Source organism: Barbus barbus (genome assembly GCF_936440315.1).
Source record: "Barbus barbus genome assembly, chromosome: 25".
Taxonomy (NCBI): Eukaryota; Metazoa; Chordata; class Actinopteri; order Cypriniformes; family Cyprinidae; genus Barbus; species Barbus barbus.
The window spans coordinates 27,047,557-27,073,938 of NC_136753.1; the positions used below are offsets into that span (position 1 = coordinate 27,047,557).

The window sequence follows — 26,382 nt, forward strand, 5'->3', positions numbered from 1 at the left end:
TTATGAGCGTTCGCAGCACGGCCCCACGGTGCTCTCCAGAGAGAGTTGTGAAGAGTGGCGGATCAGCGGCGCCATCGTGGGGTCCACCATAGAGGAGGTGGGGAAAAGCTTGTACCAGCCAATCACCATATTTGTCAAATCCAGCTCCTCCAATAGGATGCGGGCCACGCCCATGAAGCATTTACGATCCATCCGGCCGTAGTTTCCCCAAACGATGATCTGTTCATGAGAAATGGATGTTATCATAAGGAACAATGAAAAGTACTTTTGACTATAATATTTTACATTTTAAATGTGTATATAACCCTTAGTTCATTTCGGAATTCTCAATTTTAGTTATTTTTAGTTAATTCCATTATTCTGGGTGAATCTCAGAATGGAATTTGAAATATATATAAATGATAGATTTTAAGAATTTGATATAATCCTCCTAATCCATGAATTCAAAATTGTCCATTTTAAATTGATCATAGTTCATAATGATTTTTTGCTGGATAAAATGTCACAATTTGAAATGTATATATTTCTCGTAAATTCCTTAATTCATAATTCTCAATTTTGAATTTAGCATAAGTTTTTTTTTGTTAATTCCATTCATCTGGGTGAATCACACAATTTGAAATGCATATAATCCTAGTAATTAATACATTCCTGATTCAAAATGTTGAATTCATCATAATTCATAATGCTGTTGTTATCCTCATAATTAATAAATTCATAATTCTCCATTTTTAATTTACTGTAATTCAGTATATTATTATACAATATATTTGTTTATAATTATTATTTCAGTTTCATTAGTCTGGGTGAATCTCATGTCCAGATCACTCCAAAACATAAATAAATTATATTTTGCAGAAAAAATCAATCTCATTTTAGGAGCATTAAGGGAGAATGTTTAGTAGGTTTTTTTTTTTTCATGAACATTTTTGAAAAAGCTTCAAATCCAGCACAACAAATTCTTTCAAGGTGCATAATTAATTTACAATTTAAATAATACATCATATTGTTTCTTAATTAAAGTAAAAGAAATTCTGTATTTTTTGTATTACAGTTATGAGAACTGGGGGAAAATGTACTTTAAATAAAATAATGTTACAATACAAAACGTCCTAAAAATAAGCTACATTTCTTTAGGCAAAACTATTTTTCTCTCCTTTTTTTTGTTTGTTTTTTGACGTAATATGACGTGTACATTCTTGACAGATTTTGTGTGATTCATCCATCTTGCAGCGCAAACTGAATCATTTGAATTTCCAAATATGATAATGAACGTGTGAAAATTTTGAAGAATAACTTAGCCTAGATCAATCTGAAAGTTCCCTGAGATTCATTACATAATAATGACGGATGTTTGGATGGAGGACGCCGTACATCAGTGAATAAACACATGCAAATGATGTTTTTCCCGCCACCCGATGATCCTGAACATCCTGCAGTCTGTTCTAACCTTTAATGTTTGTTGTGACAGGCTTTCATAAATGTTGTCCTTAGAAAAATGTCTAATTCAGAGAGATATGAAATGTTTCCCCCTATTCCTTCAGCGTTGCTAAAAATAAAGCATTCACTGCAATGCTGTGTCTTCACCAGTTCTCTCTGCAGTGGAACTAAATGATGGAAGGAATGCATAAGAAATGATCATTCACTGACATCACGTCACCTACAGAGAAATGAGACCAAATTGGAAAAGACGTGGGTAAACTTTGCTGTAAATTAGAGCCTATTTTCTTTGTCATTTAAATAACCAACCAGACAGATGCATCTGAAGTGCTTGACACCTTAATTTTAAATGCATTAAGAAATTCAAGTATTCTAGGGTTAGTTTGCTGGTTCGATGCAGATTTATAAGGCAAGCAACACTATTTCTATTGCTCATACAACCCCTAATGCTAAATACTTAAGCACTTGGAAATTTTTTGCTTGGTGAACAATAAAATTTAAGTGCATCCCTCTAATGCATCCTCTGGTGGAGTTTTGCACAAGTAACCCTCATTTTCTTCACAGAAGGTAAAAATCGAGTTTACCTGTACAACCTTTCCCTGTGGGCTCTCTGAAAAAACCAGGACTTGATTGTAAAGGGGATCTAATGATTTCCGGACGGACTTCGTCTTCTTTTTGGCAATGCAGTTGCTGTTTTCCAGAAGGTAGACTTTAATGTAGGCCGCTGAAAGGGAAAAAGGAAACAAAAAAAAATACAATAATTCAAACGGCATTCTTGAAATCCACAAGATATTGAAAAGCACTTTGAAGTGCCACTGATTTAGACGGCTCTTTTCAATTTTCTCTCTTTTTTCAAAACGCACATGCTCGCTTTTGGCTAATGAATGCTCAGATAAGAAGAGGAGAATAATCTAAGAGAAACTGTGGTATTTGAGAACCAATCTTTAAACATTTGCAGTCAGTTTTGTGCTCTGGCTAAATGAATCTAATCGCTGTATCAGGCTCAACCCTCTGTGTGATGAAGAATCACCTGGAGGGCCCTTAGATCCAGGCTTCATGATGAGTCCTCGAGCCTGAATGATCTCCACCTCCAGCTGTCCGTTCCTGTCCATCAGACCGATCTCAACATCTCCTGCAGACATTAATACACACGTTAACGTGCGTCAAGTGACACGTGGGTGAGTGACATTATTTCTTCCTTTTTTAATAGCATTGTGTTGATCTTTGTCAACATTAGATAACTACATTAGTTAACTAATAATAATATATTTACTAATACATTATTGAAATCAAATGTTGCATCTGTTAATATTTAATGGACCTGAGCTAACATAACCTAAAAATGAATAGTTGTATTTTTATTAACCGACGTTAACAAATATTAATAAATACTGTAACAATTGTTCATTGTTTTGTTAATACATTACCTAATGAGGCCGTTTTCTCTGCAGTCTTATTTAATGTTATTTTATTGATTATAAACTGATGATTCAAGTGATGATGTTTTTCAGCATTTTCAATATTTTTTTCTTTTATACATGATTTGTTTTGTATTCTTTATGTCAAGGACTTACATATACATATCTAAAAAGATGCATAATTTTCATTATCATTTAACGTGTCATTTAATGTGTATTTGTAATTGGCTAATCTTTATTTGCATAACAGAAAAGGACAAATTATAGCCTGTTCACTTGTGCTACACTAACATGTGATGTATAAGTGCACTCACCCATTGAAGTTGTAGCAAGTGTCTGTCTGCCCACAAACTGAGCAGGTCCCATCCCGTCCAGAAAGTCACTAAACTGGGCATCTGATGCCAAACACATTCCACTGTAGTTCAGACTAAAGGGAAGAAAACAGCGCAGTGTTACTGTGGAAGTTTGCATTCATTTTATTCATACAATATATTGAGTGCTGCATGTTGTCTGCTGGATGGAACATGCAGTGCTGTATTAAAAAAATGTTGAGAATGTTTTGTGTAGACATATATGTCATTGTTTTGAGTGCTGACAGCCTGAATTAAGCATGTGTGTGTTGCTTGCGATGGCTTTGAAGCTTGACATTAGATGAGCATGTATGACGATTTCCTTCATTCTGCAATGGCTGAAGTGATAACGGCATGGCTCTGTGATGGGACGGGATCGATGGGCGGAAGGCACTTCTCTTTAATGTAATGAGAATAGACAGCCTTTAAGCCTGATAGTGAAGCTCAGCTTTGAGCCGAGTGCTCTGCTGGAGCAAAGCCAGCGCACATGCATGTAATCACACTGCTTTCCTGCTCCTTTCGGCAGATTTGAGATGTATGCGGCCAAAAATTCATCACTTCAGTGTACTGTATGTATTTCCAGGAGATGAGCCGTATGCTCCGTGTCATGCTCACCCTCACGACCTCTTGAAATAGGAGCTCTGGCCTTCATCTAATAGCACAACAGTGACTGTCCACTTTTTCATCAGCCTTCTGGAATTATTTATCAGATTAATTTCCTCCACTAAAACATCTTCAATAAAGAATTCTAAGCCTTAAACTAAACCAACAAGCTCTTAATATTCCTAATTTATTCTATTATAATGAAAGTAAAATAGCCATGTACCTGCTTGTCTCACTTACAAAGCAATGCTCCATTATCAACCTCTTATTTTTCTTTTTATACATATATATATATTTTTTTTTTTATCTACATAGGCGAATAATCCCATTGCTTATCATAGATTTTTCACTTTTTTCAGGAAACAGAAGGCAACCACTTGTGCTCGGATGAGATTAATTAGGTCTAATTTTTTTTGTAACAAGAGATCCATTTTAGATACAGAAACAGATGGTGATGAAAAAAGTGTTTTCCATTTGCAAGCAAAAAAAGGGGACCAAAGAGGTCAAAGGGGTTCTTGTTTAAGCAAACGTAACCACCCCACCATAAGGTGTTTTAACATTCACTATCTGTTTTAACCGACCAATGGCAGATAAGGTGAGTGTTCAGGAAACCTGTTCGAAAATAGTCATTAGTTTTGAGTTTCTGCACAAAAATTACACATTTCTTCTTATCAATATTTATTTATTTTAAAAAGCTACCCTTGACGCTCTACATGACTGTCGCTCTCTTGTTCTCCTTCAGTCCTCCTTTCAAACCGTCTCTCCCTCCTTTCTCCATTCCCATTCCTGTGTGTTTGTTCTCAATAATCCTCCACACTAATGTGGACGGATTCATAATTAATTTTCTTTCTGCGGTTTGACCTCGATTCTCTCCAGTGCCCCTCCACCCATTCCGGCTCTGTCTCTTTCGCTTGCCATCTCTGCACAGGTCTATTTTTGAAATGCTTTTGGGAGGGTCCAGACAATCCTGATGCCTAATACTCAGACTGGGCATCCCAAGAGATACCATTTTCATCGCCTCCTCGTTCTTTTGCTCATTTTTCACTCCATCCTGTCTCTTTGTCCCACGTCAATATCTAGTTCATCATTTAGTCTCTCGCCTAGTGTCTCTATCTGCTCGTCTCTCTGTTCTTCAAGGAACAGTCATCATTTACTCCCAAGATGTGGCTCCAAATCCTTTTGGAACACAAACGGAGAATCGTCACACAGTCCATATAACCACATTAGAATCAGAAAAATGGTCTATACAACAGTTAAAATCTGAACAAATCATTTCACTTAATTCGCAAAACTGCATAACTGCATAAGACTTGTTTTCAGAGAATGTATTTTTTTCACATGATTTGAATAACAATGTTGAAAAGAAGACTTAATATTATGTTGCATCTTTAGTAAATATAACTTGTTTTGAATATTTCTAGATATACACTACTGTCAATATATACACTACGGTCTACTACTTTTATTCAGCAAGGCTGAAAAAAATGACAGTAAAGTCATTTATAATGTTAAAAAAGATTTATATTTCAAATAAATATCATATGTATAAATATCATATTTTCATAGTAATCCTGAAAAAAGTATATTGTGCATTAAAATAGAAAAAAGTTATTTTAAATTGTAATAATACTTCATAATAATATTAACAATACTAATTAATAATAAATATAAATTAAGCCTTGAGATGTTCAAAAACATTCAAACTTCTTACCAACCCCAAACGATAGTTTATTTACTGGAAAATGAGACAAATGAAGGCTAATTGTAAAAACTTAAAATAAAAATTTTAAATAACATATATATATATATATATTTTTTTTTTTTAAGCACAATTTGAAGTAAAAAAAAACAATGTGTGATACCAATGTTGTCAGAATTTATTGCTGACTTTGAACAATTTGTTACTGAAACAAAATCTTGACATAAGTTCTGATTTTCCTATTCAAGTAGTCAGGAGCTGTACTTGCTGAAAGATGGCAGCCAAGCAAACTGATTTTGAAAACAACTTTCTGACCATCTGTTCATCTCACAAAGTTATATCATATGGCTTCAGAAGACTAGGAATAAGGCACACAAGTCAGACTACTTTTAAGAGGTTTTTTTTTCATTATTTGGACCAAAATTTGACAGATGTCGTCACAAGCTGCGTGAAGTTTCTTCAAAACATCTCTGTTTGTGTTCCACAGAAGAAAGATGGTTGGGTTTAGGTTTGAGGGTGAGCAGATGATGACAGAACATTCATTTTTGGACAAACTATTCCTTTCACCCTCTTCCTCTCTTGCATGTGACATTTCATCATTCTATCTGGCAAACCGGAGAGTCATTATTAGTCACTGGCCCCTGCATGCACTGGCGTCAGCAGTAAACACACACGCATTACTACAAACGCTTCGGAGAGTGACAAATACACCTATCACCGCTCCACATATTACATGCCACATTCTTGATGTCACTCGAATAAACATTTGTCTGTGTTATGTGTTAATCATGGCGTCTCTGTGCACTGCTCTCAATTGCTTTATATATCACTGTCTCCCTGCCGTTCTTCTGGCGCTCTGGTATTCATTGCATGCAAACATTTTAAACAGATGCTCCGTTCTTGCATGCAAGTACAAGAGTTATTGTTTTCTGTAAAAAAGTGAAAGGTGTGTGGGAAATGTTTATACATCTGAAATAGAGTGCAGACAGTGTTATCCTAGCTATTTGAGAATTTATTGAATATCGGTCTCAACATCTTAATTTTCTACAGAGGCCCCAAAAAGTATATGGACACTTGAAAATGTATGAATTTCATTGTATATGAAATATCATTGATTTTAAAGAATGACAGTGGTTTCATGCAAATCATTTCACAAAAAGAAGTGTGTTAGGTTTTAAATTAAAAAAAAAAAAAAATCAGCAGATATACTGTTTATAATTAAGTATTTGGACACTTTTTGGATGTCAAATGTCAAACCCGTGGTTATTTTTTGCTAGGACACCTGTGTGAACTCAAGGGCATTTACTTTTATACTCATATTTGCATCACTACAATTTTTCTGACTGTTTTAAAAAAAAATGCATCAAAAATGATTTTATTCAAGACATCTAATATGATTATATTTTTGATCTATGCACCATGAGCAGTTTTGCTTTTGGAGTTATAATTAGGGCATTAGATTGCTGCTTTCCGCTTTCTAGGGCATTTTGACAGGTCCATTACATAAATGTCACTAATGTGACCTCTTTCGCACTTCTTGGTCCCCAAATAAAACATTTTTACTGACAAAAGTGGGAGCTATGGAGGTCAGAGATGCAAGAGATACAGATCTTTGTAAGAGTATCAGAGAAAGTGCATCAGTCTTTAATGTAGATTCATACTATTTCTGTTTTAATGAAGCAACAGCACCTATAAAACCACTGTAAAGATGCTTCTATATCTGTACAACAGCTGCTTACTTTAGAAAATGTATTGATCTTTTTAAGATTTGCAATGTCTTTTGGAGTCAATTGACTATGAATTGAATTTAAATGTAAGGTTGTGTAAGAGACAACTGCAAAAAATTATGCTCTGTTTTAGTATTTTTTACTTTTTATGTTTAAATAATGATTTTTGCAAGTTTTAAACCCCAATATTTTTGAGTATACACTTCATAATATTTTATAACTTTTTATATAATGTTTAGTCCTATTTTTTTAATGTTTTAATAATGCTCCTTGTAACGACTAAAGTTTTATTATTTGTAAATGTTTTAAAATTGTTTTATAACTTTTTATACAGTTGTTTGATTTTATAACATTTGAAGTATTTAAAGGCAAAAAGCCCAAAGGCAATTTACAAACAATATCTAATGGAAACAGATAAAATAAACACTAGATACTGAGTAATAATAAAAAAGCCACTGCATCACATCAGCCTTGCTCTGTGACTTTCCATCACAGTTGTTTATCAAAGCCCAGACTGACAGTGAGTGTTTATGTAAAATATGTTTTACTCTATGTATTCATGAGATGCATAAGATGCAATGTAATATGGTAAAATATCCTCAGCAGTGGCAGCCAAAAGTCTAATCCCCATGCTCCATAAACTGCGCAGTAATCCCGCTGAATTGGGCTGGATTTTACTCCCATGATGGAGCTGCACAGGAAGAGCAACCAACTACATTACGTAAGGTTTGCAGGGATTTTATGTCTGTTTGTGAATTTCTAATGGAGCGCTGGGTATTGGACAAAGAGTTTGAGGGGGAAATTATGCAGAATAGACCACGGTCGAGCATAACATATCGTTATAATTATGTAACCGAACATATTGTTTTGAAGTGAACTGCAAGCGTAGAAGTTTTTGTCATTAATGAGTGGTTCTTATTTTAATGGATTTGTCTGAAAAATCTTCATGAATTTAATCTTCATGAAGTTTCTATCATCTTGCATCCTCGCTTAAGGTTTCTATTTTAGCTTTTGGCAACTGCAAAGTGTCCCGATACATTTTGAACCAAATATATATTGTTCATATTATCATGTTTTGTATGAAAAGTGCACTTATGCAATCTTTCTTTAAAATAAATGCCACTTGCTTTGATATTTTATTATCTAATGCAATATATTCATGCATGTCCAAATTGTTTTGGGCCATAGTGTGTCTAATAGTTGATAAATCATCATATAAATTAGTTTGTTCAATGATAAAGAGCATTATTAAAATTTTACTTTAATTAAAATATTGTGCAACTTGGCAACTAGCTGAAATAAAATTATTTTATATTTATTAAATGTTATTTTCAGTGAACGGTAATTTTTTTTGTGGTTTAACTTTTAGATAACAATAATAGCCCTGGTTCAAACAAGCCCAAACCAGTGAATATCTTCTCCATTTATGTATCCAAACTTGTGCAAAACTTTCTGGCACATTGGAATTAAAGCTAAACAGCTTTTGTCCTCCACAGAGCTAAAATAAGACTACATCACGCAAAACTCAAAACCTGTAGCTTTGATGTGACACTCCAGACAGAGTCCAGATCTGAAATGAGTTTACAGTACATCAACACAGAAGGTCTGAACTCTGGATTTCATTCAGAAATGGAGCCAGCAGAGAAAAGGTTTATTACTGAGAAGAGGGGTTTATATGGTTGGTTATGTAACTTATGGGAATACCTCAAACACTTTTTATTTATTGCTTGATATAAGATATAAGCACAATCTCCTGAGAGTTACTGGATGAGCATCCCTGTTTCTAGAGAAATGTAATGCAATAACACATGCTATGTATCCCAAACCAATAAAATGGGAATGTGAGACCCGGGATTCCTGTATAACAGACTGATTCACAACCAAGGGTATTTAAATAGAGTCCAGATTTTAATTTTGCTTTGTTAAACTGGTAAACCTGAAACTATGATTTTTAAATAAAATTACTAAGGCTGTCAAAAGATAGAAAAAATATATCTTCTTGTTTGTAGCTTTCATAGGAAAGAAAGAAAGAAAGCAAGCAAGCAAGAAAGAAAGAAAGAAAGAAAGAAAGCTCTTTTCTCATCTCACCTGCACTTTTCCACAATGTAATGCAACACTCTTTTCTATTTTTATCCCGTCAAATGTATCACCCGATCAAACTGATAACAAACGAAATAACAGATTCTATATTTGTCAGGCTTCTACGGTTTGAGAGGAAGCAGCCAGGATTGATTGTTGTCCATTTAAAGTGAGTCATCGTTATGATAATGGTTATTTTTTATAATATTAGTGAATGGGTGCCGTTAAAACAGCTGTTAAAAACATCACAATAATCCACAAGTAATCCAAACCACTCCAGTCCATCAATTCATTCTCATGATGTGAAAAGCTGTGTGTTTGTAAGAAGCAAATCCATTATTAAGATGCTTTTAACTTCAAACCATCACTTCATATCCATCATATTGCTTTTTTCCAGTGAAAAAGTCATCTTATCAGAATCAGGAGAGAAATATATGGATTTTGATGTGAGACGACAACAGGAGATGGACTTTTTCCACTAGAGGAAGCGTTATTATGGATTATGGACTCAGAAGCCAAAAGTGATGATTGTGTCTTAATGATAGATTAGTTTCTTACACACACGCAGCTTTTGGCTTCACAAGATGTAAACTGATGAACTGGAGTGGTGTGGATTACTTATTGTGATGTTTTTATCAACTGTCTGGATTCTCATTCTGACGGCACCCATTCACTGCAGAGGATCCATTGATGAGCATAAATTTCTACAAATCTGTTCCAGTGAAGAAACAATCTCATCTACATCTTGGATCACCTGAGGATGAGTAATTTCTGGCCATTTTTTATTTATTTTTGGGTGAACTATTCCTTCAAAAGAAATGTAGTATTTTGAAAAGTATTTATTTATAATACTCACTTTCCCTCTGAGCCATAGCTGTTCATGCTGTCCTCGATGGACTCGTGGCTCGCCTGCCGGACCGTACGGCTGGGCATCTCTACGGCCAACCCTGTCTCTGTACTCCTCTGAATGCCCTTTAACCTGCGGCCCTCTGGGTCTGAAACAAAAAAAGATAGCTAAGTTCACCAAACCAATATTTAATTCATATATGATGTTTGCTAGGTGGTTCTTATTGGAACCAAGTCTCTGATTTTAGTCCCTCCTTCAGTTTAATTTTGTGGGAATGTTTATTGTCCAGTGTGTAAAAATTGTGTTTCATGATCACACATGCCTTCATAAGCCACATAATTTAAGATTTCATTCATGTCTGTAGCACAAACTGTGTGGGACGGGCTATTGTGAAATGTCCATGTTATTCTTGTATTTCTGTCTGAGCGGCAAAGGCACTGGAAAAAGCAAGTTATATCAAATCCTCTCCATATCAGACTGACTAAAACATGTTGTGATAACGTTACAACCAGCACTGTTTAATACAGTGCTGGTTGTATTAAAAATAAATCCTTTGAAAAATATAATCTTCTTGTATAATTCAAGTATGTAGTGGTGCCTTATTGAACTCGGAAGGCTTAGAGAACAGATTCACAAAGCCTGGACTTTTCCTAGTAAAGGTGAAGGGGATCAGCCGCAGACTGATCGCTTTACTAGCCCATGACCTCATGACTATATTTCTATTCAGAGAATGAGTTTCAGAGTCATTTCATAGCTCATCTCATAATGGTTTGCTACTCATTTTTTGCATGCACTTTATATAAATCGACATAAAACAAAGTTCACAACCCATTATACTTTCTTTCTGAGAGGAAAATATATATATTTACTAACATTCAAATGTTTGATAAGATTTTTTAAAATGTTTTTGAGACAAGTCTCTATGCTCACCAAGGCTGCCCTTATTTGATAATAAAAATACAGTAAAAATCAATAATATAATGGAATATTATTGCAATTTAAAATAACTGTTGGAATATATTTTAAAATGTAATTTATTCCTGTGATGCAAAGCTGAATTTCCAGCATCATTACTCCAGTCTTCAGGGTCAAATATGCTGATTTGCTGCTCAAGAAACATTTCTTATTACTATCAATTTTTGTGGAAACGGTGATAAAATTTTTTAAAATTTTGATTGATAGAAAGTTAAAAAAAACAGCATTTATTTGAAATAGAAATATTTTATAACATCATAAATATCACTTTTGATCAATTTATTGTGTCCTTGCTGAATAAAATTAAAATAATAAAATAAAATCTTATTTACAACGTTTGGAATTATAGTATGTTTTGTTTTGTTTTTTTAATTAAAATTATTAATAATATTTTTAATATATTAAGTCACCTTTGATTTTGTGTTAATTTTAAATCTTCATTGGAGAAAACATTTTTATTTTTCATTGAGCATCAAACTATTTTTATTTTCAATGACTAATTAATACATATTTTAATTTCAAATTCAGTTTTTTTTTTTTTAAATGCAACAGCAACTGAGACTGATACACATAATTTCTTTTTTGTCATTTCTGAAAACTGCATGTTATCCACTGAAATGCGTTTGATCCACATGAAAAGCACACTCTCTCTGCATTTAGTCATTTGGCAGACGCTTTTATCCAAAAGCGTCCAAAGCTCTGCCGTGATGGGAAAGCAGCCATTTTCACAGCTTTCTCCTGGCCGTGAAGCACATGACCTAGTTAGGCCATTCCTAAAAATACAGTCCTCTTTTGTCTGTTCCTACGTTTCTGGTGCGCTCGGCCCATGCTAACCTTCTAAAACGGAACATCATGTTTCAGGAAATGCACTAGAAATGCCAGGGTTGCTATGGGAGACAAGAGCAGTGTGCCTCACTGCATCTCTCTCTTTAGCCTTTTTATGTTCGGCGAACATGCCTGAAAAAGTGATTTCACCTTTTCACAAAAACAACACAAAACAAAAAAAACCCAACAGCCAAATCCCAGTCAAACTTGATTTTTACATGTGTCTTTGAGTGGTCTCCAGAGTGTTGGCATGTTCTGATTGGTTGTTGACATGCTGCTGTGTGGTTTCTTGGGAGTTGTTTGGTGGTTTCAAGTGAGTTATGAGCAGTGATGTAGGCTAAGGTAACTTAAGTATTTTTACTACGTTACTATCCACCTCTTTCTTGCCGTAAAAATGGGTGCGGCCATTTGTGAATTTTATGGGTCTAGCTTCCAGTCTCATCCGCGTCCAGCTATTTTTAGCTGTAAAAAACAGTTTTGCCGTTTACTGCACGTTGATATTCTTCTCGTTATTTACCTAGTGGCTAATGAACCGGAAGTCTCGCCCATAGGCTTACTTCCATGTTGTAGAAAAAGGTGTATACTTAAGTATATCAGTGCCTGATTCATGAACGAGCCGATTTTTTTTCAGTGAACCTGTTAAATCGCACAGAATGATTTATTCGCGAACTGGACTGAGCGGAATGCAGCCGTTCTCGAGTCAACAATTCACTGATTCAAATGATTCAGTCAGAGCGAGTTGCCAGCAAACAATTCAGTGAATTCACAAGTCAAAATAAGCAAAATAAGCAAAAAAACAGGTTAAAGCTGGAAGGGATACATCTGTGGCTACTGGGCATGCACACATCAATATAGCAACATTTTGGTCACACTGTACAACAATAATTACTGTTTTTACATTATTGTAAGGGGTAGGTTTAGGGTTGGGGTAGGTGTAGACGCTAATAAAACACAAATAGGTAGAACATTTTATGTATTTTTGTTTTTTCTGATTGTAGCCATATCCCTTCTAGCTACAACCCCAAAAACAGGAGCTCTTCGGAGCTTGAGTACATGCGTGACTGATGGCGCAAAAAATAAGTTACAAATGTTCCTATATGAAATTAATTTCAGTCATGAATGTCAGTTGTTTGTGAACTAAATCTATGGCGAGCTGTTTAAGTCTACGGTATGAAGTGCTCAACGGGTTAAGCAGGTAAAAATAAAATATAATACTTAATGCTCATGCATCTACCCCATTGCCAAAGCAGTATGTTTCTTAAAATTTTATACGTGACCCTGGACCACAAAACCAGTCATAAGTGTCAATTTTTCAAAATTGAGATTTCTACAAAATCTAACAGCTGAATAAAAAATCTTTCCATTGATGTATGGTTTGTTATGATAGGATAATATTTGGCCGAGATACAACTATTTGAAAATCTGGAATCTGAAGGTGCAAAAAAATCTAAATACTGAGAAAATCGTCTTTAAAGTTGTCCAAATGAAGTTCTTAGCAATGCATATTACTGATCAAAAATTAAGTATTGATACATTTTTATGGTAGGAAAATCATTAAATATCTTCATGGAACATGATATTTACTTAATATAATGATTTTTTTGGCATAAAATAAAAATTTATAATTTTGACCCATGCAATGTATTTTTGGCTATTGCTATAAATATATCCAAGCGACTTAAGACTGGTTTTGTGGTCCAGGGTCACATACATTTTGCCCGTTGTCTGTATTCACAGTATATTCACAGTAACACACATTTTGTTTTTCCTCATGTTAAATACTATATATTTTTTTCACTTGTTTGTACAGATGAAGTATTAGTAACCTATAAATTGATACTAATATTTATTGTTTTGATGCATGTGTATGATAAGCCCCCAGATATTCTGAGCATATAGCCTGAATTATATAATGTAAAATTTTATTAGGATATCGGTAATTCTACTTAAGTATTTGTTACTTCGTCCACCACTGGTTATGAGCTGTTGTTTTTTTTTTGTTTTTTCAAAATAAGTATGAGCAAAAATGATTTTTCTCTATAAATACTCCATTTTGACATTAATTATGTCTTGTGTAAGTGTGATGTTTCTGTTCCCTGGACATCTCACCAGCGTTTTTTGTTCTGTCAAGTATTGTGCAACACAAGTAGGTCTCAGCAACTGGATCCCTTGACAACAGATAAAGTATCTAATTTTATCAGTCTGGCCAACACTCATTAATCAAAGTGACATTCATGCATATACAACGAACAAGAAAGAAATAAGAGGCTTTTCTAACAAGCCCTTTTAGTTGCTATCTCATCTTGCTTGTGGTTTATGACCTACGCTTGTCACTTGTCAGAGCGTCCAAATTTATTTCCTATCAATTTGATTACAAGAACAAAGAGGCTTATAGAAAAACCTATTATAAGACTTAAGACTACATCTTCAATAAAAGCCTAGAGTGATATGTGAATTTTAATGAAAATAGGTGAATCATTCACTTAATTAATTGGCTCATCCATAAATTAATTTTCTGTCATGTTGTTCTAAACCTATATTATTTGACTTTATTTAACAATAGGATAAGTTATTTTCCATGAAGAGCTTTCAAGCTCGAAAACAGACAAAATACGTGTTATTTAAGGGCTACTTTTACATCCTTTCTGTAGCTGTAAAAAAGGACCAAGAACATTTTCTTTTGTGTTTCAGCAGAAATGAACAACATATTTTTAATTTTTGTGTGACAAGTCTCTTTAAGAGCATCATTATTTGATGTGTCTCTAATGCACTGTGCACATCCCAGGTTAACAGAAATAAGATGCTCTTAAATTTGGTCCAATTTAAATATAGCTTGCTGAAGATCATTACGCCAGACATTGATTGTCATCTAAATGAGCATGTCAGTTTTCTGGTTTGTCCATGCTATCGATCATGCCATTACCTCTCATTACCCCAGCCTGCCTCAATTACCTATTAACTCTTTGATAAATCAGTAGCACTAGAGGCCTATTGATCTACAGTGATGTTGATAGATGCCTGGTTTGAGGCTATAACCTCTGCGCTCCCTAATCAGATGTGAAACCCAACACAGCTTCTGCTTTTGAAGTAAATATCCAGACCTTTCTTTCTTGCCAATTTTCCAACCAAAGCACTGTTTTAGGTTTGTGTTTTAGGTTTGATGCTCAAATCCCTGTCAGCTCACAATTTTCATAATTTTGGCTCTGTATACAACCAGAACAGAACTTTTTTAGTTGTTTTTAGGCAAAGTCTAATCTGGTGTTGTTTGCACCTTGTGGTGAACCCTCTGTATTTGCTTTCGTGAATCTTCTCTTGATTGTAGACTTTGACAGTGACACGTCTGCCTCTGGGAGAGTGTTCTTCTCTTGGCTGGATGATGTGAAAGAGTTTTTCTTTACCATGCAGAGGATCCTCCGATCAGCCATCACTGTTTTCCTCTGTGGACGTCGAGGCCTTTTTATGTTGCAGAGCTCACCAGTGCATTCTTCTTTATTCTCAAAATGTACCAAACTGTTGATTTGGCCACTCCTAATGTTCCTGCTCACTCTCTGATGGATTTGTTTTGTTTTTGAAGCCTAAAAATAGTCTGTTTGACCTGCATGGAGAGCTCCTTTGACTGCATGATGTGGGTTCACAGCAACAGCTTCCAAATGCAAATGGCACACTTAGAATCAACTCCAGACCCTTTACCTGCTTAATTAATGCCCTCAAGAGTGTGCACTTTAAGCCCATTTTCATTATATAACTGTAACTTGAATATATTTTGGTCAGTAGCTAAAAACAAATGTTGCCTGTGTCCAAATATATATGGACCTGTATGGAATATGTATATATAACGGTTAACAATTTAATTTACGACAAAAAAACTAGAACTTGCGGAAGCAATATGAAAATATACATTATGGACAATGGGGATAACATTGCGATCACAATACATAAAGGCTAATTAAAATGAATAAGTAATAAAGTAACTTATATATATATATATATATATATATATATATATATACACATATATATGTATATATATATTTTTTTTTTTTTTATTATTAATGAATAGGCTCAATGTTCTTCAAAATACTTATAAAACAAAATAAAATAAAATTTCTTCTAAATATGTTATTTTATTTTATAATAACCTAGAGATGTAAGGGTTGCTTTTTGATGCTCAGTTCCCTGTCAGCTCCACATATGAATGTGTTAAAATCCTTTTATAAGCCCCAAATACAGAAGTATTTAGCATGTGCTGGTTGTTAGATAAGAGCCCATCTGTTTAATCACAGTGGAGGATCTGATCATACACAGATGCATCTTTCTCAGCCAAAAATCTTGCCAAATATTTACTCATATACTGCCCTAATTCAGCTCCGATGTTTTGCGTACAGGCTAAATATGAGAAGTGAGCTTCAGGAGTCAGGAGACAGAGAACGGAGCTTTGATCTGAGCTATAAATGGATGCAAGGGGGAAAAATGACCTCAGAAGGTCATTTATCAGAAGCAAATATAGGAGAGTTATATTAATATACCTGAGATATTTCTGGGGTTTTATGAGTTTGATTTTTCATACTGGAGCTTCAGTAGCTGCAGACCAGGGACAAGAGTCTTTTCACAGCAGATTTTAGATTAAAACATTTGTCTTGTGCCTTATAATTTGAGTTATTTTTCATTGTTGTTCATATTTCTATATTAAAATAATTTATATATTTTCCTTATTTGATTAACCGTGAACTGACAATTTTGTGTAAATTCATTATGGATCCTCTGCAGTGAATGGGTGCCGTCAGAATGAGAGCCACAAGTAATTCACACAACTCCAGTCCATCAGTTAACATCTTGTGAAGCAAAAATCTGTGTGTTTGTAAGAAACAAGTCCATCATTAAGACGTTTTGCCTCTGGCTAAAATACGACTCACGTAAAATTGCCTTCTCCAGTGAAAATGTCATCTTGTCTGAATCAGGAAAGAAATGTGCACAGGTGAAGCACTGTTTACAAGCGAAAACAGCGCCAAACAAATATGTTGGTGGACAACAGGAGATTTACTTTTTCACTGGAGGAAACGGTTTATAGATTATAGACTCGTTGTGAAAGCAATGGTTTAAAGTTTAAAATGTCTTAGTGATGGATTTGTTTCTTACAAACATGCAGCTTTTGGCTTCACAAGACGTTAAAATGATGGACTGGAGTGGTGTGGATTATTGTGATATTTTTATCAGCTGTTTGGACTCTCATTCTGACGGCACCCATTCACTGCAGAGGATCCATTGGTGCGCAAGTGATGTAATGCTGAATTTCTCCAAATCTGTTCTGATAAAGAAACAAACTCATCTACATCTTGTATCGCCTGAGGTTGAATAAATCTTCAGCAAATAAATTTTTTTGGGGTGAACTACTCCTGTTTTTGTTTTTTAATAAGATGAAAAAGGTCAAGTGGTGTTTTGTTGGGGGTGTTTTGTGTACATATCGAATTCTATTGGAGTTTATTCAATTCAGTTGAATTTATGATTTATGTGCATGAGCGTATGGTTTACAATGTGTGGAAACACTGGCCACAATAAATGTTTTTTGTAGTTGTTGCACTGCTTTAGTATTGATTATTTGGCAGAACAATATATAAAACAATCATGACAATAAAATACTTTAAAAATGATATGAGAGTAGACACAAGAGGTAAACAAGATCAGAAAGTAACACACAAGCCGGACTCGACCTCGTATTTCCTGCATGTTTACCACGATACCACAGCGAAGTCACAGCTCTGAATAAATTTCCTTTCAGAACAATGTGTCCATTCAAAATGTGGGCCACCGGATGCTGTTTGAGATACTTCAGTCATAACGTGTAGGCGGCAGCAATTGAGCGAGTGAGCGTCGACATTGTGTGAAACTTCAAACAGTCTTGTCCTGCAGATCTGCTCTGAGTGGCTTATATAAATGCTATGAAACAGACAAACCATGCTGTGATTTACTACACAAGTCAACTGCTACTTAAACTGATGTGCTTGCTGAATGCTTCTGCCAAGCGGCGTATTAAAACCAAATGCATTTCAGTTACATTTTGCATAAAAAAGAAAATTAAGCCTAAAAATACTGTATTACAGCAACAAGATTTTAATTATATTTATTGTTCAGAATAGTTAAAATGTCAAGAAAATAATGTGACAATGCACTGTAAAAAAAAAAAAATCAGTGTTGTAAATAAAAAAAGATTATTGGAGTATCTTTTACAAAAAAATACTTCAAAAATAAAAAACTTAATTTCAAACTTAAAAATAAAAAATATAATTTTTTTTATATTATATTTGTTTTACATTATATTGTATTTACAATATATAAAAAAAATGTTTAGTTAAATTTTGCATAAATTTTTACAGTAATAAGATTTTAATTATATTTATTATACAGAAAATGTCAAGAAAATACTGTCACAATGCACAAAGAAAATCTTAATGCACTGTAAGAAATAAAAAAAATTAGATGTTGTAAATAAAAAAGATTGAAGTATGTTTCACAAGAAAATACTATTTCCGTCTTTCTATTTCGAAATTTCAAACTTAATTTCAAACTTAAAATAAAATATAAGTTTTGTTTTATATTTGTATTACATAATATTTTATTTAAAATTACATTTGGTCATATTCTGCATAAATGAAATTAGGCCTAAAAATACTGTATTACAGTCATGAAATTCAATTTATATGTATTATTCAGAATAATAGTTAAAATTTGAAGAAAATAACATCACAATGCAAAAAAAAAGAAGAAAATTCTTAATACACTTTCTATTACAAAAAAAGTGAAAATGTTTCTACACCTTTGTGTGTGTCTGTAGGCTTCATTGTTTCTCATATTTTTTTACTTTTTATTTTGGGGTGAAATGTGGCCTGGACCTGTTTTTTTACAGCCATAATGATTATTGATGAACAAAATAAAAGTCCAGGACATTATTTTCACTTCCAGACTGTAGTAAAGGACATGACAGCAGGTAAATCTGAGCATTTGTGCACAACCATCTGTTCTCGCTCCTGCGCGTCACTGCATCGCTGTGCTTTCCGACTGCATATGCCAACACAAAGGGTGCAGACCAAATGCACCTGCACACTACACTACCAGAGGTCATGCTGGGACAGAAAAGAGAGATCAATCAGTGCTGCGTTTGCCAGGCTTGTGTGCGCATTAATCTGAGGCACAAAAAAATACTTTTACATTGCGATAAAATCACAATTCTTGGTCAGTATCTTTTTGTCTGCCCTTTTTACGTCCTTAAAATTCAATAAATTTACCTGAAATTGCATCATTTATTGTGTTTTCAGAGAATAAGCATATGAGCATTTGGCCTGCATTTGCAGGTTTATTTGTAGTGGTGATGCAGAAATAACACACTTTACCTTTACGCATAAACCTCACTAAATGTATTATTATACTAATTTCTTTTATATTTTCTAACAGCCATTTTATGTACAATCTTAAAATGTCAACCCTGTTACAATTATTATTATTTTTTTTATTTAATATTTTTTTTTATATTAAAAACTGAAATTGAAACTTGATAAAATGTCAGCATTAAATACTCTTTCTATACTGAAAAAAAAAGTTTAAAAAAATTCACAAACAATTACAGAGGAACGGCAAGTAACACACTGAATTAAACAACATTTTGAAGTATGAAATAGTATTGTCTTGTAAAACACACTCCAATAATCTTTGTTTAAATAAAATACTTTTTACAGAATATGTAGAACCTTGTTTCAGATATGTTTGTAATGGCGTCTGATTCTATGCTGAAATTATTTCAGTTTATAATATTTCTAATTGTTTATAAAAAAATATCTGGTAAGACATTACATGAAACCTTTAATGCCTAATGCATTATAAATAATAATGCTTATAATAATAATAATATTAATAATAATGCACAATTAGAATGCATTATAATATTTGGAGATTCATCTGAAATTGGTTGTTTGTAGTGTGTTTTAATGCAGTATAAAGGTGTATAAAACAATAGTTAAGTATTGTTATAACCGTTGTTACAAATATTCATGAGATCATACAAAGGTGCATTACAGGGCATAATTAATGCATTAAAAGTAATTTGATATAGCATTATATATAAAGTGTTACTGAACAACTTTAACATGTACGTTCAGAATTAGAACAAATAATTGTATATTTTAGAGATGCTTCTAACAGGAACAATGAATGATGATTATATGATGAGTCAGACTATGCATCAGTGTGAAACTGGAAATTTCATCTGATTGGACAGACTGTTGTCTTCACATTGGCATCATGTGATAGATTTCTCACCCTGGCTGACTTTTTCTCTCCTCCACTTGGGAAAAAAACGACAGATTGCTTTCTCACCTGCGCCTGATGGCTGGGAATCGAACAGCACTTCAGCAGCCATCGATTCAGGATCAGTACACAGACACACAGCGGCTCCACCACCGCACACTTATCACACTCACATTTTCTAAATAATTGAACTTGTGCAATGGAAACAGATATGCAATCTCTACAATAACATTTTCAAAAGAACGTAACATTTGATAGAGTGATACCACTTCAGATTGTCTTTTATGATATGACTTCATAACCAGACCTATTTGAGTTCCGCTTGTGATGATATGTTTGCCAAAAAAAAAAAAAGGTTTTGGAAAATAAGATATAAGAACATTTCCTGAAGAATCTTACCTTGCCAAACAAACCACCCTGATGCTAAGGTGTTCAGGGTGGTTTCTAGTGCTTGGCTATAGGTTGTTGCTTACTGCATGAATAATAAAAGCTCTATCATAAGTCTCTGCGATCTCAAAAAGTATTTTGGAAAATAGTCAGAAAATAACTGGAATGCTTGTAACAAGCTGTGTAATTTTTAGTTTTGGCTTAAAATGCATAGTGCAAAAGTGTTAATTAATTACATTTATTTATTATTATTCCTATTTTGTCCATATTTTTTTATTTTTGGATAATGTTTTAATGTTTTTGTTTTAAGTTAAAACTAATTTAATGTGAAATAAAAAAAGCATATAAAATTTAAGGCACAAATTTGGCAACACATTGCTTGAAATAACATCACAAATTGAGTTAAATTGTGAATTTGTAAACTGTAATTTCCAAAATGCCCAAACATATACAGTTTTTTCTGTCATTTAGTTTTTTTTTTTGGTTTGTTTTACAGTTTTTATAACAAATTAGCTCATTTTCTTTTGTTTTATAACAAAGATCTGAAGCAAACTCGTAGTCAGTTTATCACTGGTTATGTCTTTGTTTCTAAAGCTTTTGTAGAGATTTCCTGAATGAGCCATATTTTGTTCTTTAAACAAGAAATTCAACGAAACATCAGGGCTGTCACTTGATTAAATATTTTAATTGTATTAATTGCATGGTATACCAAATAATTGGTTAAATTTTTGCTGTAGAAAATTTCAAGTTCAGGCACCAACAATTAATTTTTTTTTATTTTTGTGTTAGTTGTTGGTGTCTGACCTATGTGTCACAGTTTGCTGTTTTTCTGCATCATCATTTAATCAACTTACAATCAAAACTGAAATCAAGACTCTGAGTTGTCTGTTTTTTTTAACATTTCTAAGTACTATCTCGATATTCACCCAGCCATTTCTGAAAAACAAAATCAAGACATATTCTCTGAATGTGAAATATTAATACCTCATAATTTTGTGAATTTACATTTTATATGTCACTATGTTGATTCCCATTATATCTTCAAATTTTATTAGCCTACTAATTAAGTGCAATGTATTTTTTTATATAAAAGGGTGAACGTGTTAAAGGCGGCACAAATATTCTTCAGAAGCATGACCCTGATTTTAAAATAAAAATATCATCACACGTCATCCTTCAGCATCTTTTTAAAGCCGAAGTCATAAACACATGCTGATAATCAGTGTCAGCATTAAATCTCATGCACACAGACACACATGCACTCGCACAGACGCACTGTGGAGATGGATGCTATGAGTATCAATCATCCTGACCTCCTTGATTCACTACGCTCTTATGCAACACAGAATGTGTGCCTGCCGCCATATGACATCTCACTGATGCCGTGCGTGTGTTTGTTTGCGAGTTATTTTGAGCAACAGCATCAATGCAGGACCTGTCAGTGTAGGAGGGTTAATAAGCCTCGAGACTTCAGAGCGTTCGCTTTTCTTCGGCAGAGATTTGTTCCTGCACCAGTGGAGGGGGGAGCCGAGACATGTTGTGCTTTGGGATTCTTAGTACACATTGCATCAAACAGCGCTAACAGCAAACAGGATATGAAAGATGAAGTCTGAATGCGCCAAGACAAGCGGTGGGAGGCAAAGTTGGGTCTGATGCGTGTCGCAAAGGCTTCGGGCCCTTCGTGTCAACGTGGCTGCATGGGGAGCGAGCGTGTTATATAGGTGTTGAACCTCCTTGTGTGGCTGTTAGATTAAATCTTAACACAGAATGAAGGAAAAAGCAAAGAAACTTTGACTCGGTTGTTAAAGCTTGAGAGGACACTAATCAAAAAGATTAGATGCAAAATAAATGTGTCGGATCAAGTCGTTTCTCAATTATTTCTGTGATCACACAGCACTCGTATTTATCTTGGAAAAGCCCGAATATGTGTCTGTTTAGCTTTTATTTTGTGTTTTTCTCACTGTAAAACATAACCCGCAATTGTTGGATTTCATAGCTATTCTGATTGATTTAACACATAAAATGTAATATGTTGGTATAAATGAATGTATTTAGATTGAGTTGACTTAGATGTAACTTTTCAGTGCATTAAAAAAAATTATATAGCAAAAAATATAGCAAAAAATCTTTTTTTGCTTTGCAGATTTTCTACATCATTTCTTCAAGACGAGTGAAGTTTGACGCCATTTTCTAACCAGATGGCATGCAACAAGTTTCCAGTAAGTTTTTCTGACCTCAATGAAAGCAGAAATACTGTTAAATGACAACATGAAGTCCAGAAACTGTAGGGTAACCATTTGTCCGTTTTTGACTCAAAAGCGCCACCTATGTGCCTTGTATTGAACTGCATTTAATAGTTGGCTATTATTTTTTTAATATTGAAGAGAATTACAATAGGATAGAATAATACAAAATTTAAATATGAGAAAGCCTAGAGAGTTTTAATAGAAAATTTAATAGTTAATTTTCTTTTTAAATTAACTAAATTAAATATATATATATAAAATAAAAGATATTTCATATCCCATTTTTGCTTTCACTAAGATAAAACAATATCTGTGTTAGTCTGGATAGATCATGTTTGAACAAAGATGAGAACACAGTTGTCTTGTTAGAAAGTGAATTGTAGTCATTAATGACTCATTTAACAGATCTATTAGCCTGCAGACTGCTGCAGTCGCCTCTCGGATAGCTTCAGTTTCATACATCTGTTTCAGAATGAGCCTTTTGAGAAAACATAATGTTTATGTATTGCAATATCACCCATGCATTTCTTGAGATGTGCATATAACAACAACCAAAGAACCTTCACATTCAGCACTTCTCTTCTGAAATAGACTGACAAAGACATCATTAACTCCCCTCGTTCTTCTGATTAATGGATCCGTCCGAAAAGCATTAATATCATGCAGGAGTTCATTTTTTTCACGAGATAATTTCGCTTCTATATTTGTGGTCAGAAATGTCCCGGGGTTTGAGCAGTGAGTAATGGGTATTATTACAAAATCACTGGCGAGTTCATTTATTACTGCATTTGTTCAGCATTTTCCCCGTTCATAAACAACAGGTTTAAATGGCTGCAAACTATCCCAAATATTTAGCCAAATAGCAAAACCCAGAAAGCAAATTGTAATTTGCACAATATATTACTGTTTTGAGAATTATTTGCTATTAAATCACCAATGCATTTGCAGTCATCTGACAGTCAGCGATAGGTGTTAAACTAAAGCACTTGCAATGTGTTTGTTTGTGTTCCAGTAATTAGCATATTCATTAGTGTGATTTGCATTGATTAAGTTGATTTATGCAAGTATGTATCAGCATAAAAAGAAGATGCGGTTAGCTGATTAGTTAAATGACAGGCCTATAAGTCTAAAAACCAATTGTGTGCACATAAATTCAAGCACAACACAGCACCACAGGCCATACATAGTACAGCTTATAATTTGATGCATGCCCACATTCTTAATTATCAAGCAATATTGCATGATCATGCAAATATTTGCAATATAGAGTAAACAGAAAATTGAAGATGCGTATGAGGAGCAGTGCATGTTACTTTGAGCTAAGCCAGAGAGTGCTATAAGTGTGCATCGTTTGAGTGTGTGTTTGTGTGTGATGCACACGTTGAACAAAGATGATCACCAGCTAGGCACAATCTTTTCCTCTCAATAGTCTCTCTCCTGCAGAGAAGTATGTAATCAGGCCAAGGGTAGAGAGAGGGTGTGTGTGAGCGTGGGTGGGTGTGTGGATGTCTCGGATAGACGTGGCTGTGTAAAAGGTTTTTTTGGGTGAGTGGACGGGAAAAAAGGAAACGAGGGTGATCAAGAAAGGAAGAGAGCACATAGGGACAGAGAGAACGATTTATAGCATGCCTAGACTAAATGCACTTGGGAAATTATGCAAAATTGCAGCTCAAAAACACTCAGCAAGTAGCGCACCGAGCAGTCGGAATATTTCTAATGAGCGCTAAATTAACGCCATGATGTCTGCTGATGGATTTAAGACAGACATTAACCTGCAATCAGACGCTGTTTGAAATGAGCCACAGCCGTACCTGGAGAAAATCACAGCTATATTAGCATTTGAGTGTCAACGCTGTGATTAAATGCCTTCATTAATAAAAACGCCTGTCTGATTAGAATGCCGGCTGAAGGAAGCATTTTGTGTGTGCATATGCACGTATTCATCATAAAGATTAATTGTTTTACCATTTCAGATTGCAGATATGGATTTCAAGTGAGCAAGCTCACCATTTTCTTTATTGCATATCAAAATGCACAGTATGACATGACTTTACATCCAAACCACGCACATGCCACCCAAGAGTTTGGGGGCTTGCAAAAACCCCAAGACTGAGAAAGGAACTGTGCATCATTTTGCACCAATTAAATGCTGCAATAATGTCCCAAGCCCACAGGATAACCATTATTATCTACGATATCTGAATAAAAGCAAACTTGCATATTCCCTGGAGTGTCTTGCTTAAAGAGATAGTTCATCTAAAATGGCAATTTTCGTCATCATTTACTCAACTTCATATCATTTCAAACCTGTATGACTTTCTTTCTTCACACAAACAAACTGTCATTTGTCAATACAATCAAAGTCAATGTGCCCAGTGAGTCCTATTGGCTTTGATTTTGTAAAGAAAAAGAGTTGCAACATTCTTAAAAAATAGCTTATTTTAAGTCATACAGGTTTGAAATGACAGGAGGGTGAGGAAATGATGACAATTGATGACAATCATGGCAATTCATAACTATTTTCAATTTTGGCAAATTGGTGGCTAATTTGTATGTTTTCATAAGATCTGCCTACACCCCACTTACGGTTAGGGATGGACATTCATGCTTACTTTTTTTTCCTATAAATTGTTGCCGCATCTCTTTTCAAAGTCTGCGCCCTCTGCAGGTCACACTTATCGACCGATGTCATTAAAGCTGCCTCATTTCGGAAAAGTAACCATTAAAATCCAAAGTAAGAAAGAAATTACAATAATTTAAGCCTCACAATAAATAACAGTTGAATGATACATCCTTCATCTTTGTATGTGGCAACCTCTGGAGGGCGCAGCCTATGAAATGAAACACAGCTTGTATGTTTCTGTACAAATCACATTGCACAAATTCATCCAAAAATGTCATTGTTATGTTTTCGATCTATCCGTTTGAGGACACATTGGTGAAAACTCACATATGTCTTGTGGAATTCGAACCCATAACCTTCCAGCCCTGATCTTGACCCAAAAAGCCACATCCCACAATCTCAACCCTAAGCCTTACTTCTACTCTAGCTTCCAGTGTGTCATAGTTTGTCATCAAACCCACATCCTCGGACACACATATACGTCCACTCACCGCCATCGTCCTCATCGAAAGAGTTCATGCAGGGGAAGTAGATGGCCAGGGCCTCAAAGGATGCAGACAAGCTGATGCGACTCTGCGAGCGCTCCATGTAAAGGCCCGGTGTAGGCGCCGGCGCCGTGTCTGCCGGCTTGGGCAGGCGCGCCTGGGCATTCTTCACGCGGAGTACGGCACGCGGCGTCTTGGCTAACTTTCACCGGCCCCTTCGCCAGCCCGGTACAAGATAGGAAAACAAATGGCAAAGCACCCTCGTAAGTCCTTGTGGACCTGGTTTGGCTTCAAAAATCCTGTCCAGATGTGATGTCCAGAGTTTTTGGTGTCTCTAAAGTCCTTATTTTGTTTTGTTTCTGTCCAGGTCTTGAGGACAGAGA

At 34.6% G+C, this 26,382-nt stretch overlaps 1 protein-coding gene across 1 annotated transcript; it reads right to left on the reverse strand.

Moving 5' to 3' along the window:
• LOC306844671 (regulating synaptic membrane exocytosis protein 4-like) lies at positions 1-26,102 on the reverse strand (the record flags this gene model as incomplete). The annotated part of the gene is made up of 6 exons (XM_079376973.1): positions 1-219; positions 2,025-2,164; positions 2,471-2,572; positions 3,173-3,285; positions 10,173-10,311; positions 26,006-26,102. 6 exons carry the CDS (start codon positions 26,100-26,102, stop codon positions 1-3), a joined length of 810 nt encoding a protein of 269 aa, XP_079233099.1.
• Between the last annotated feature and the right edge of the window lie 280 nt (positions 26,103-26,382).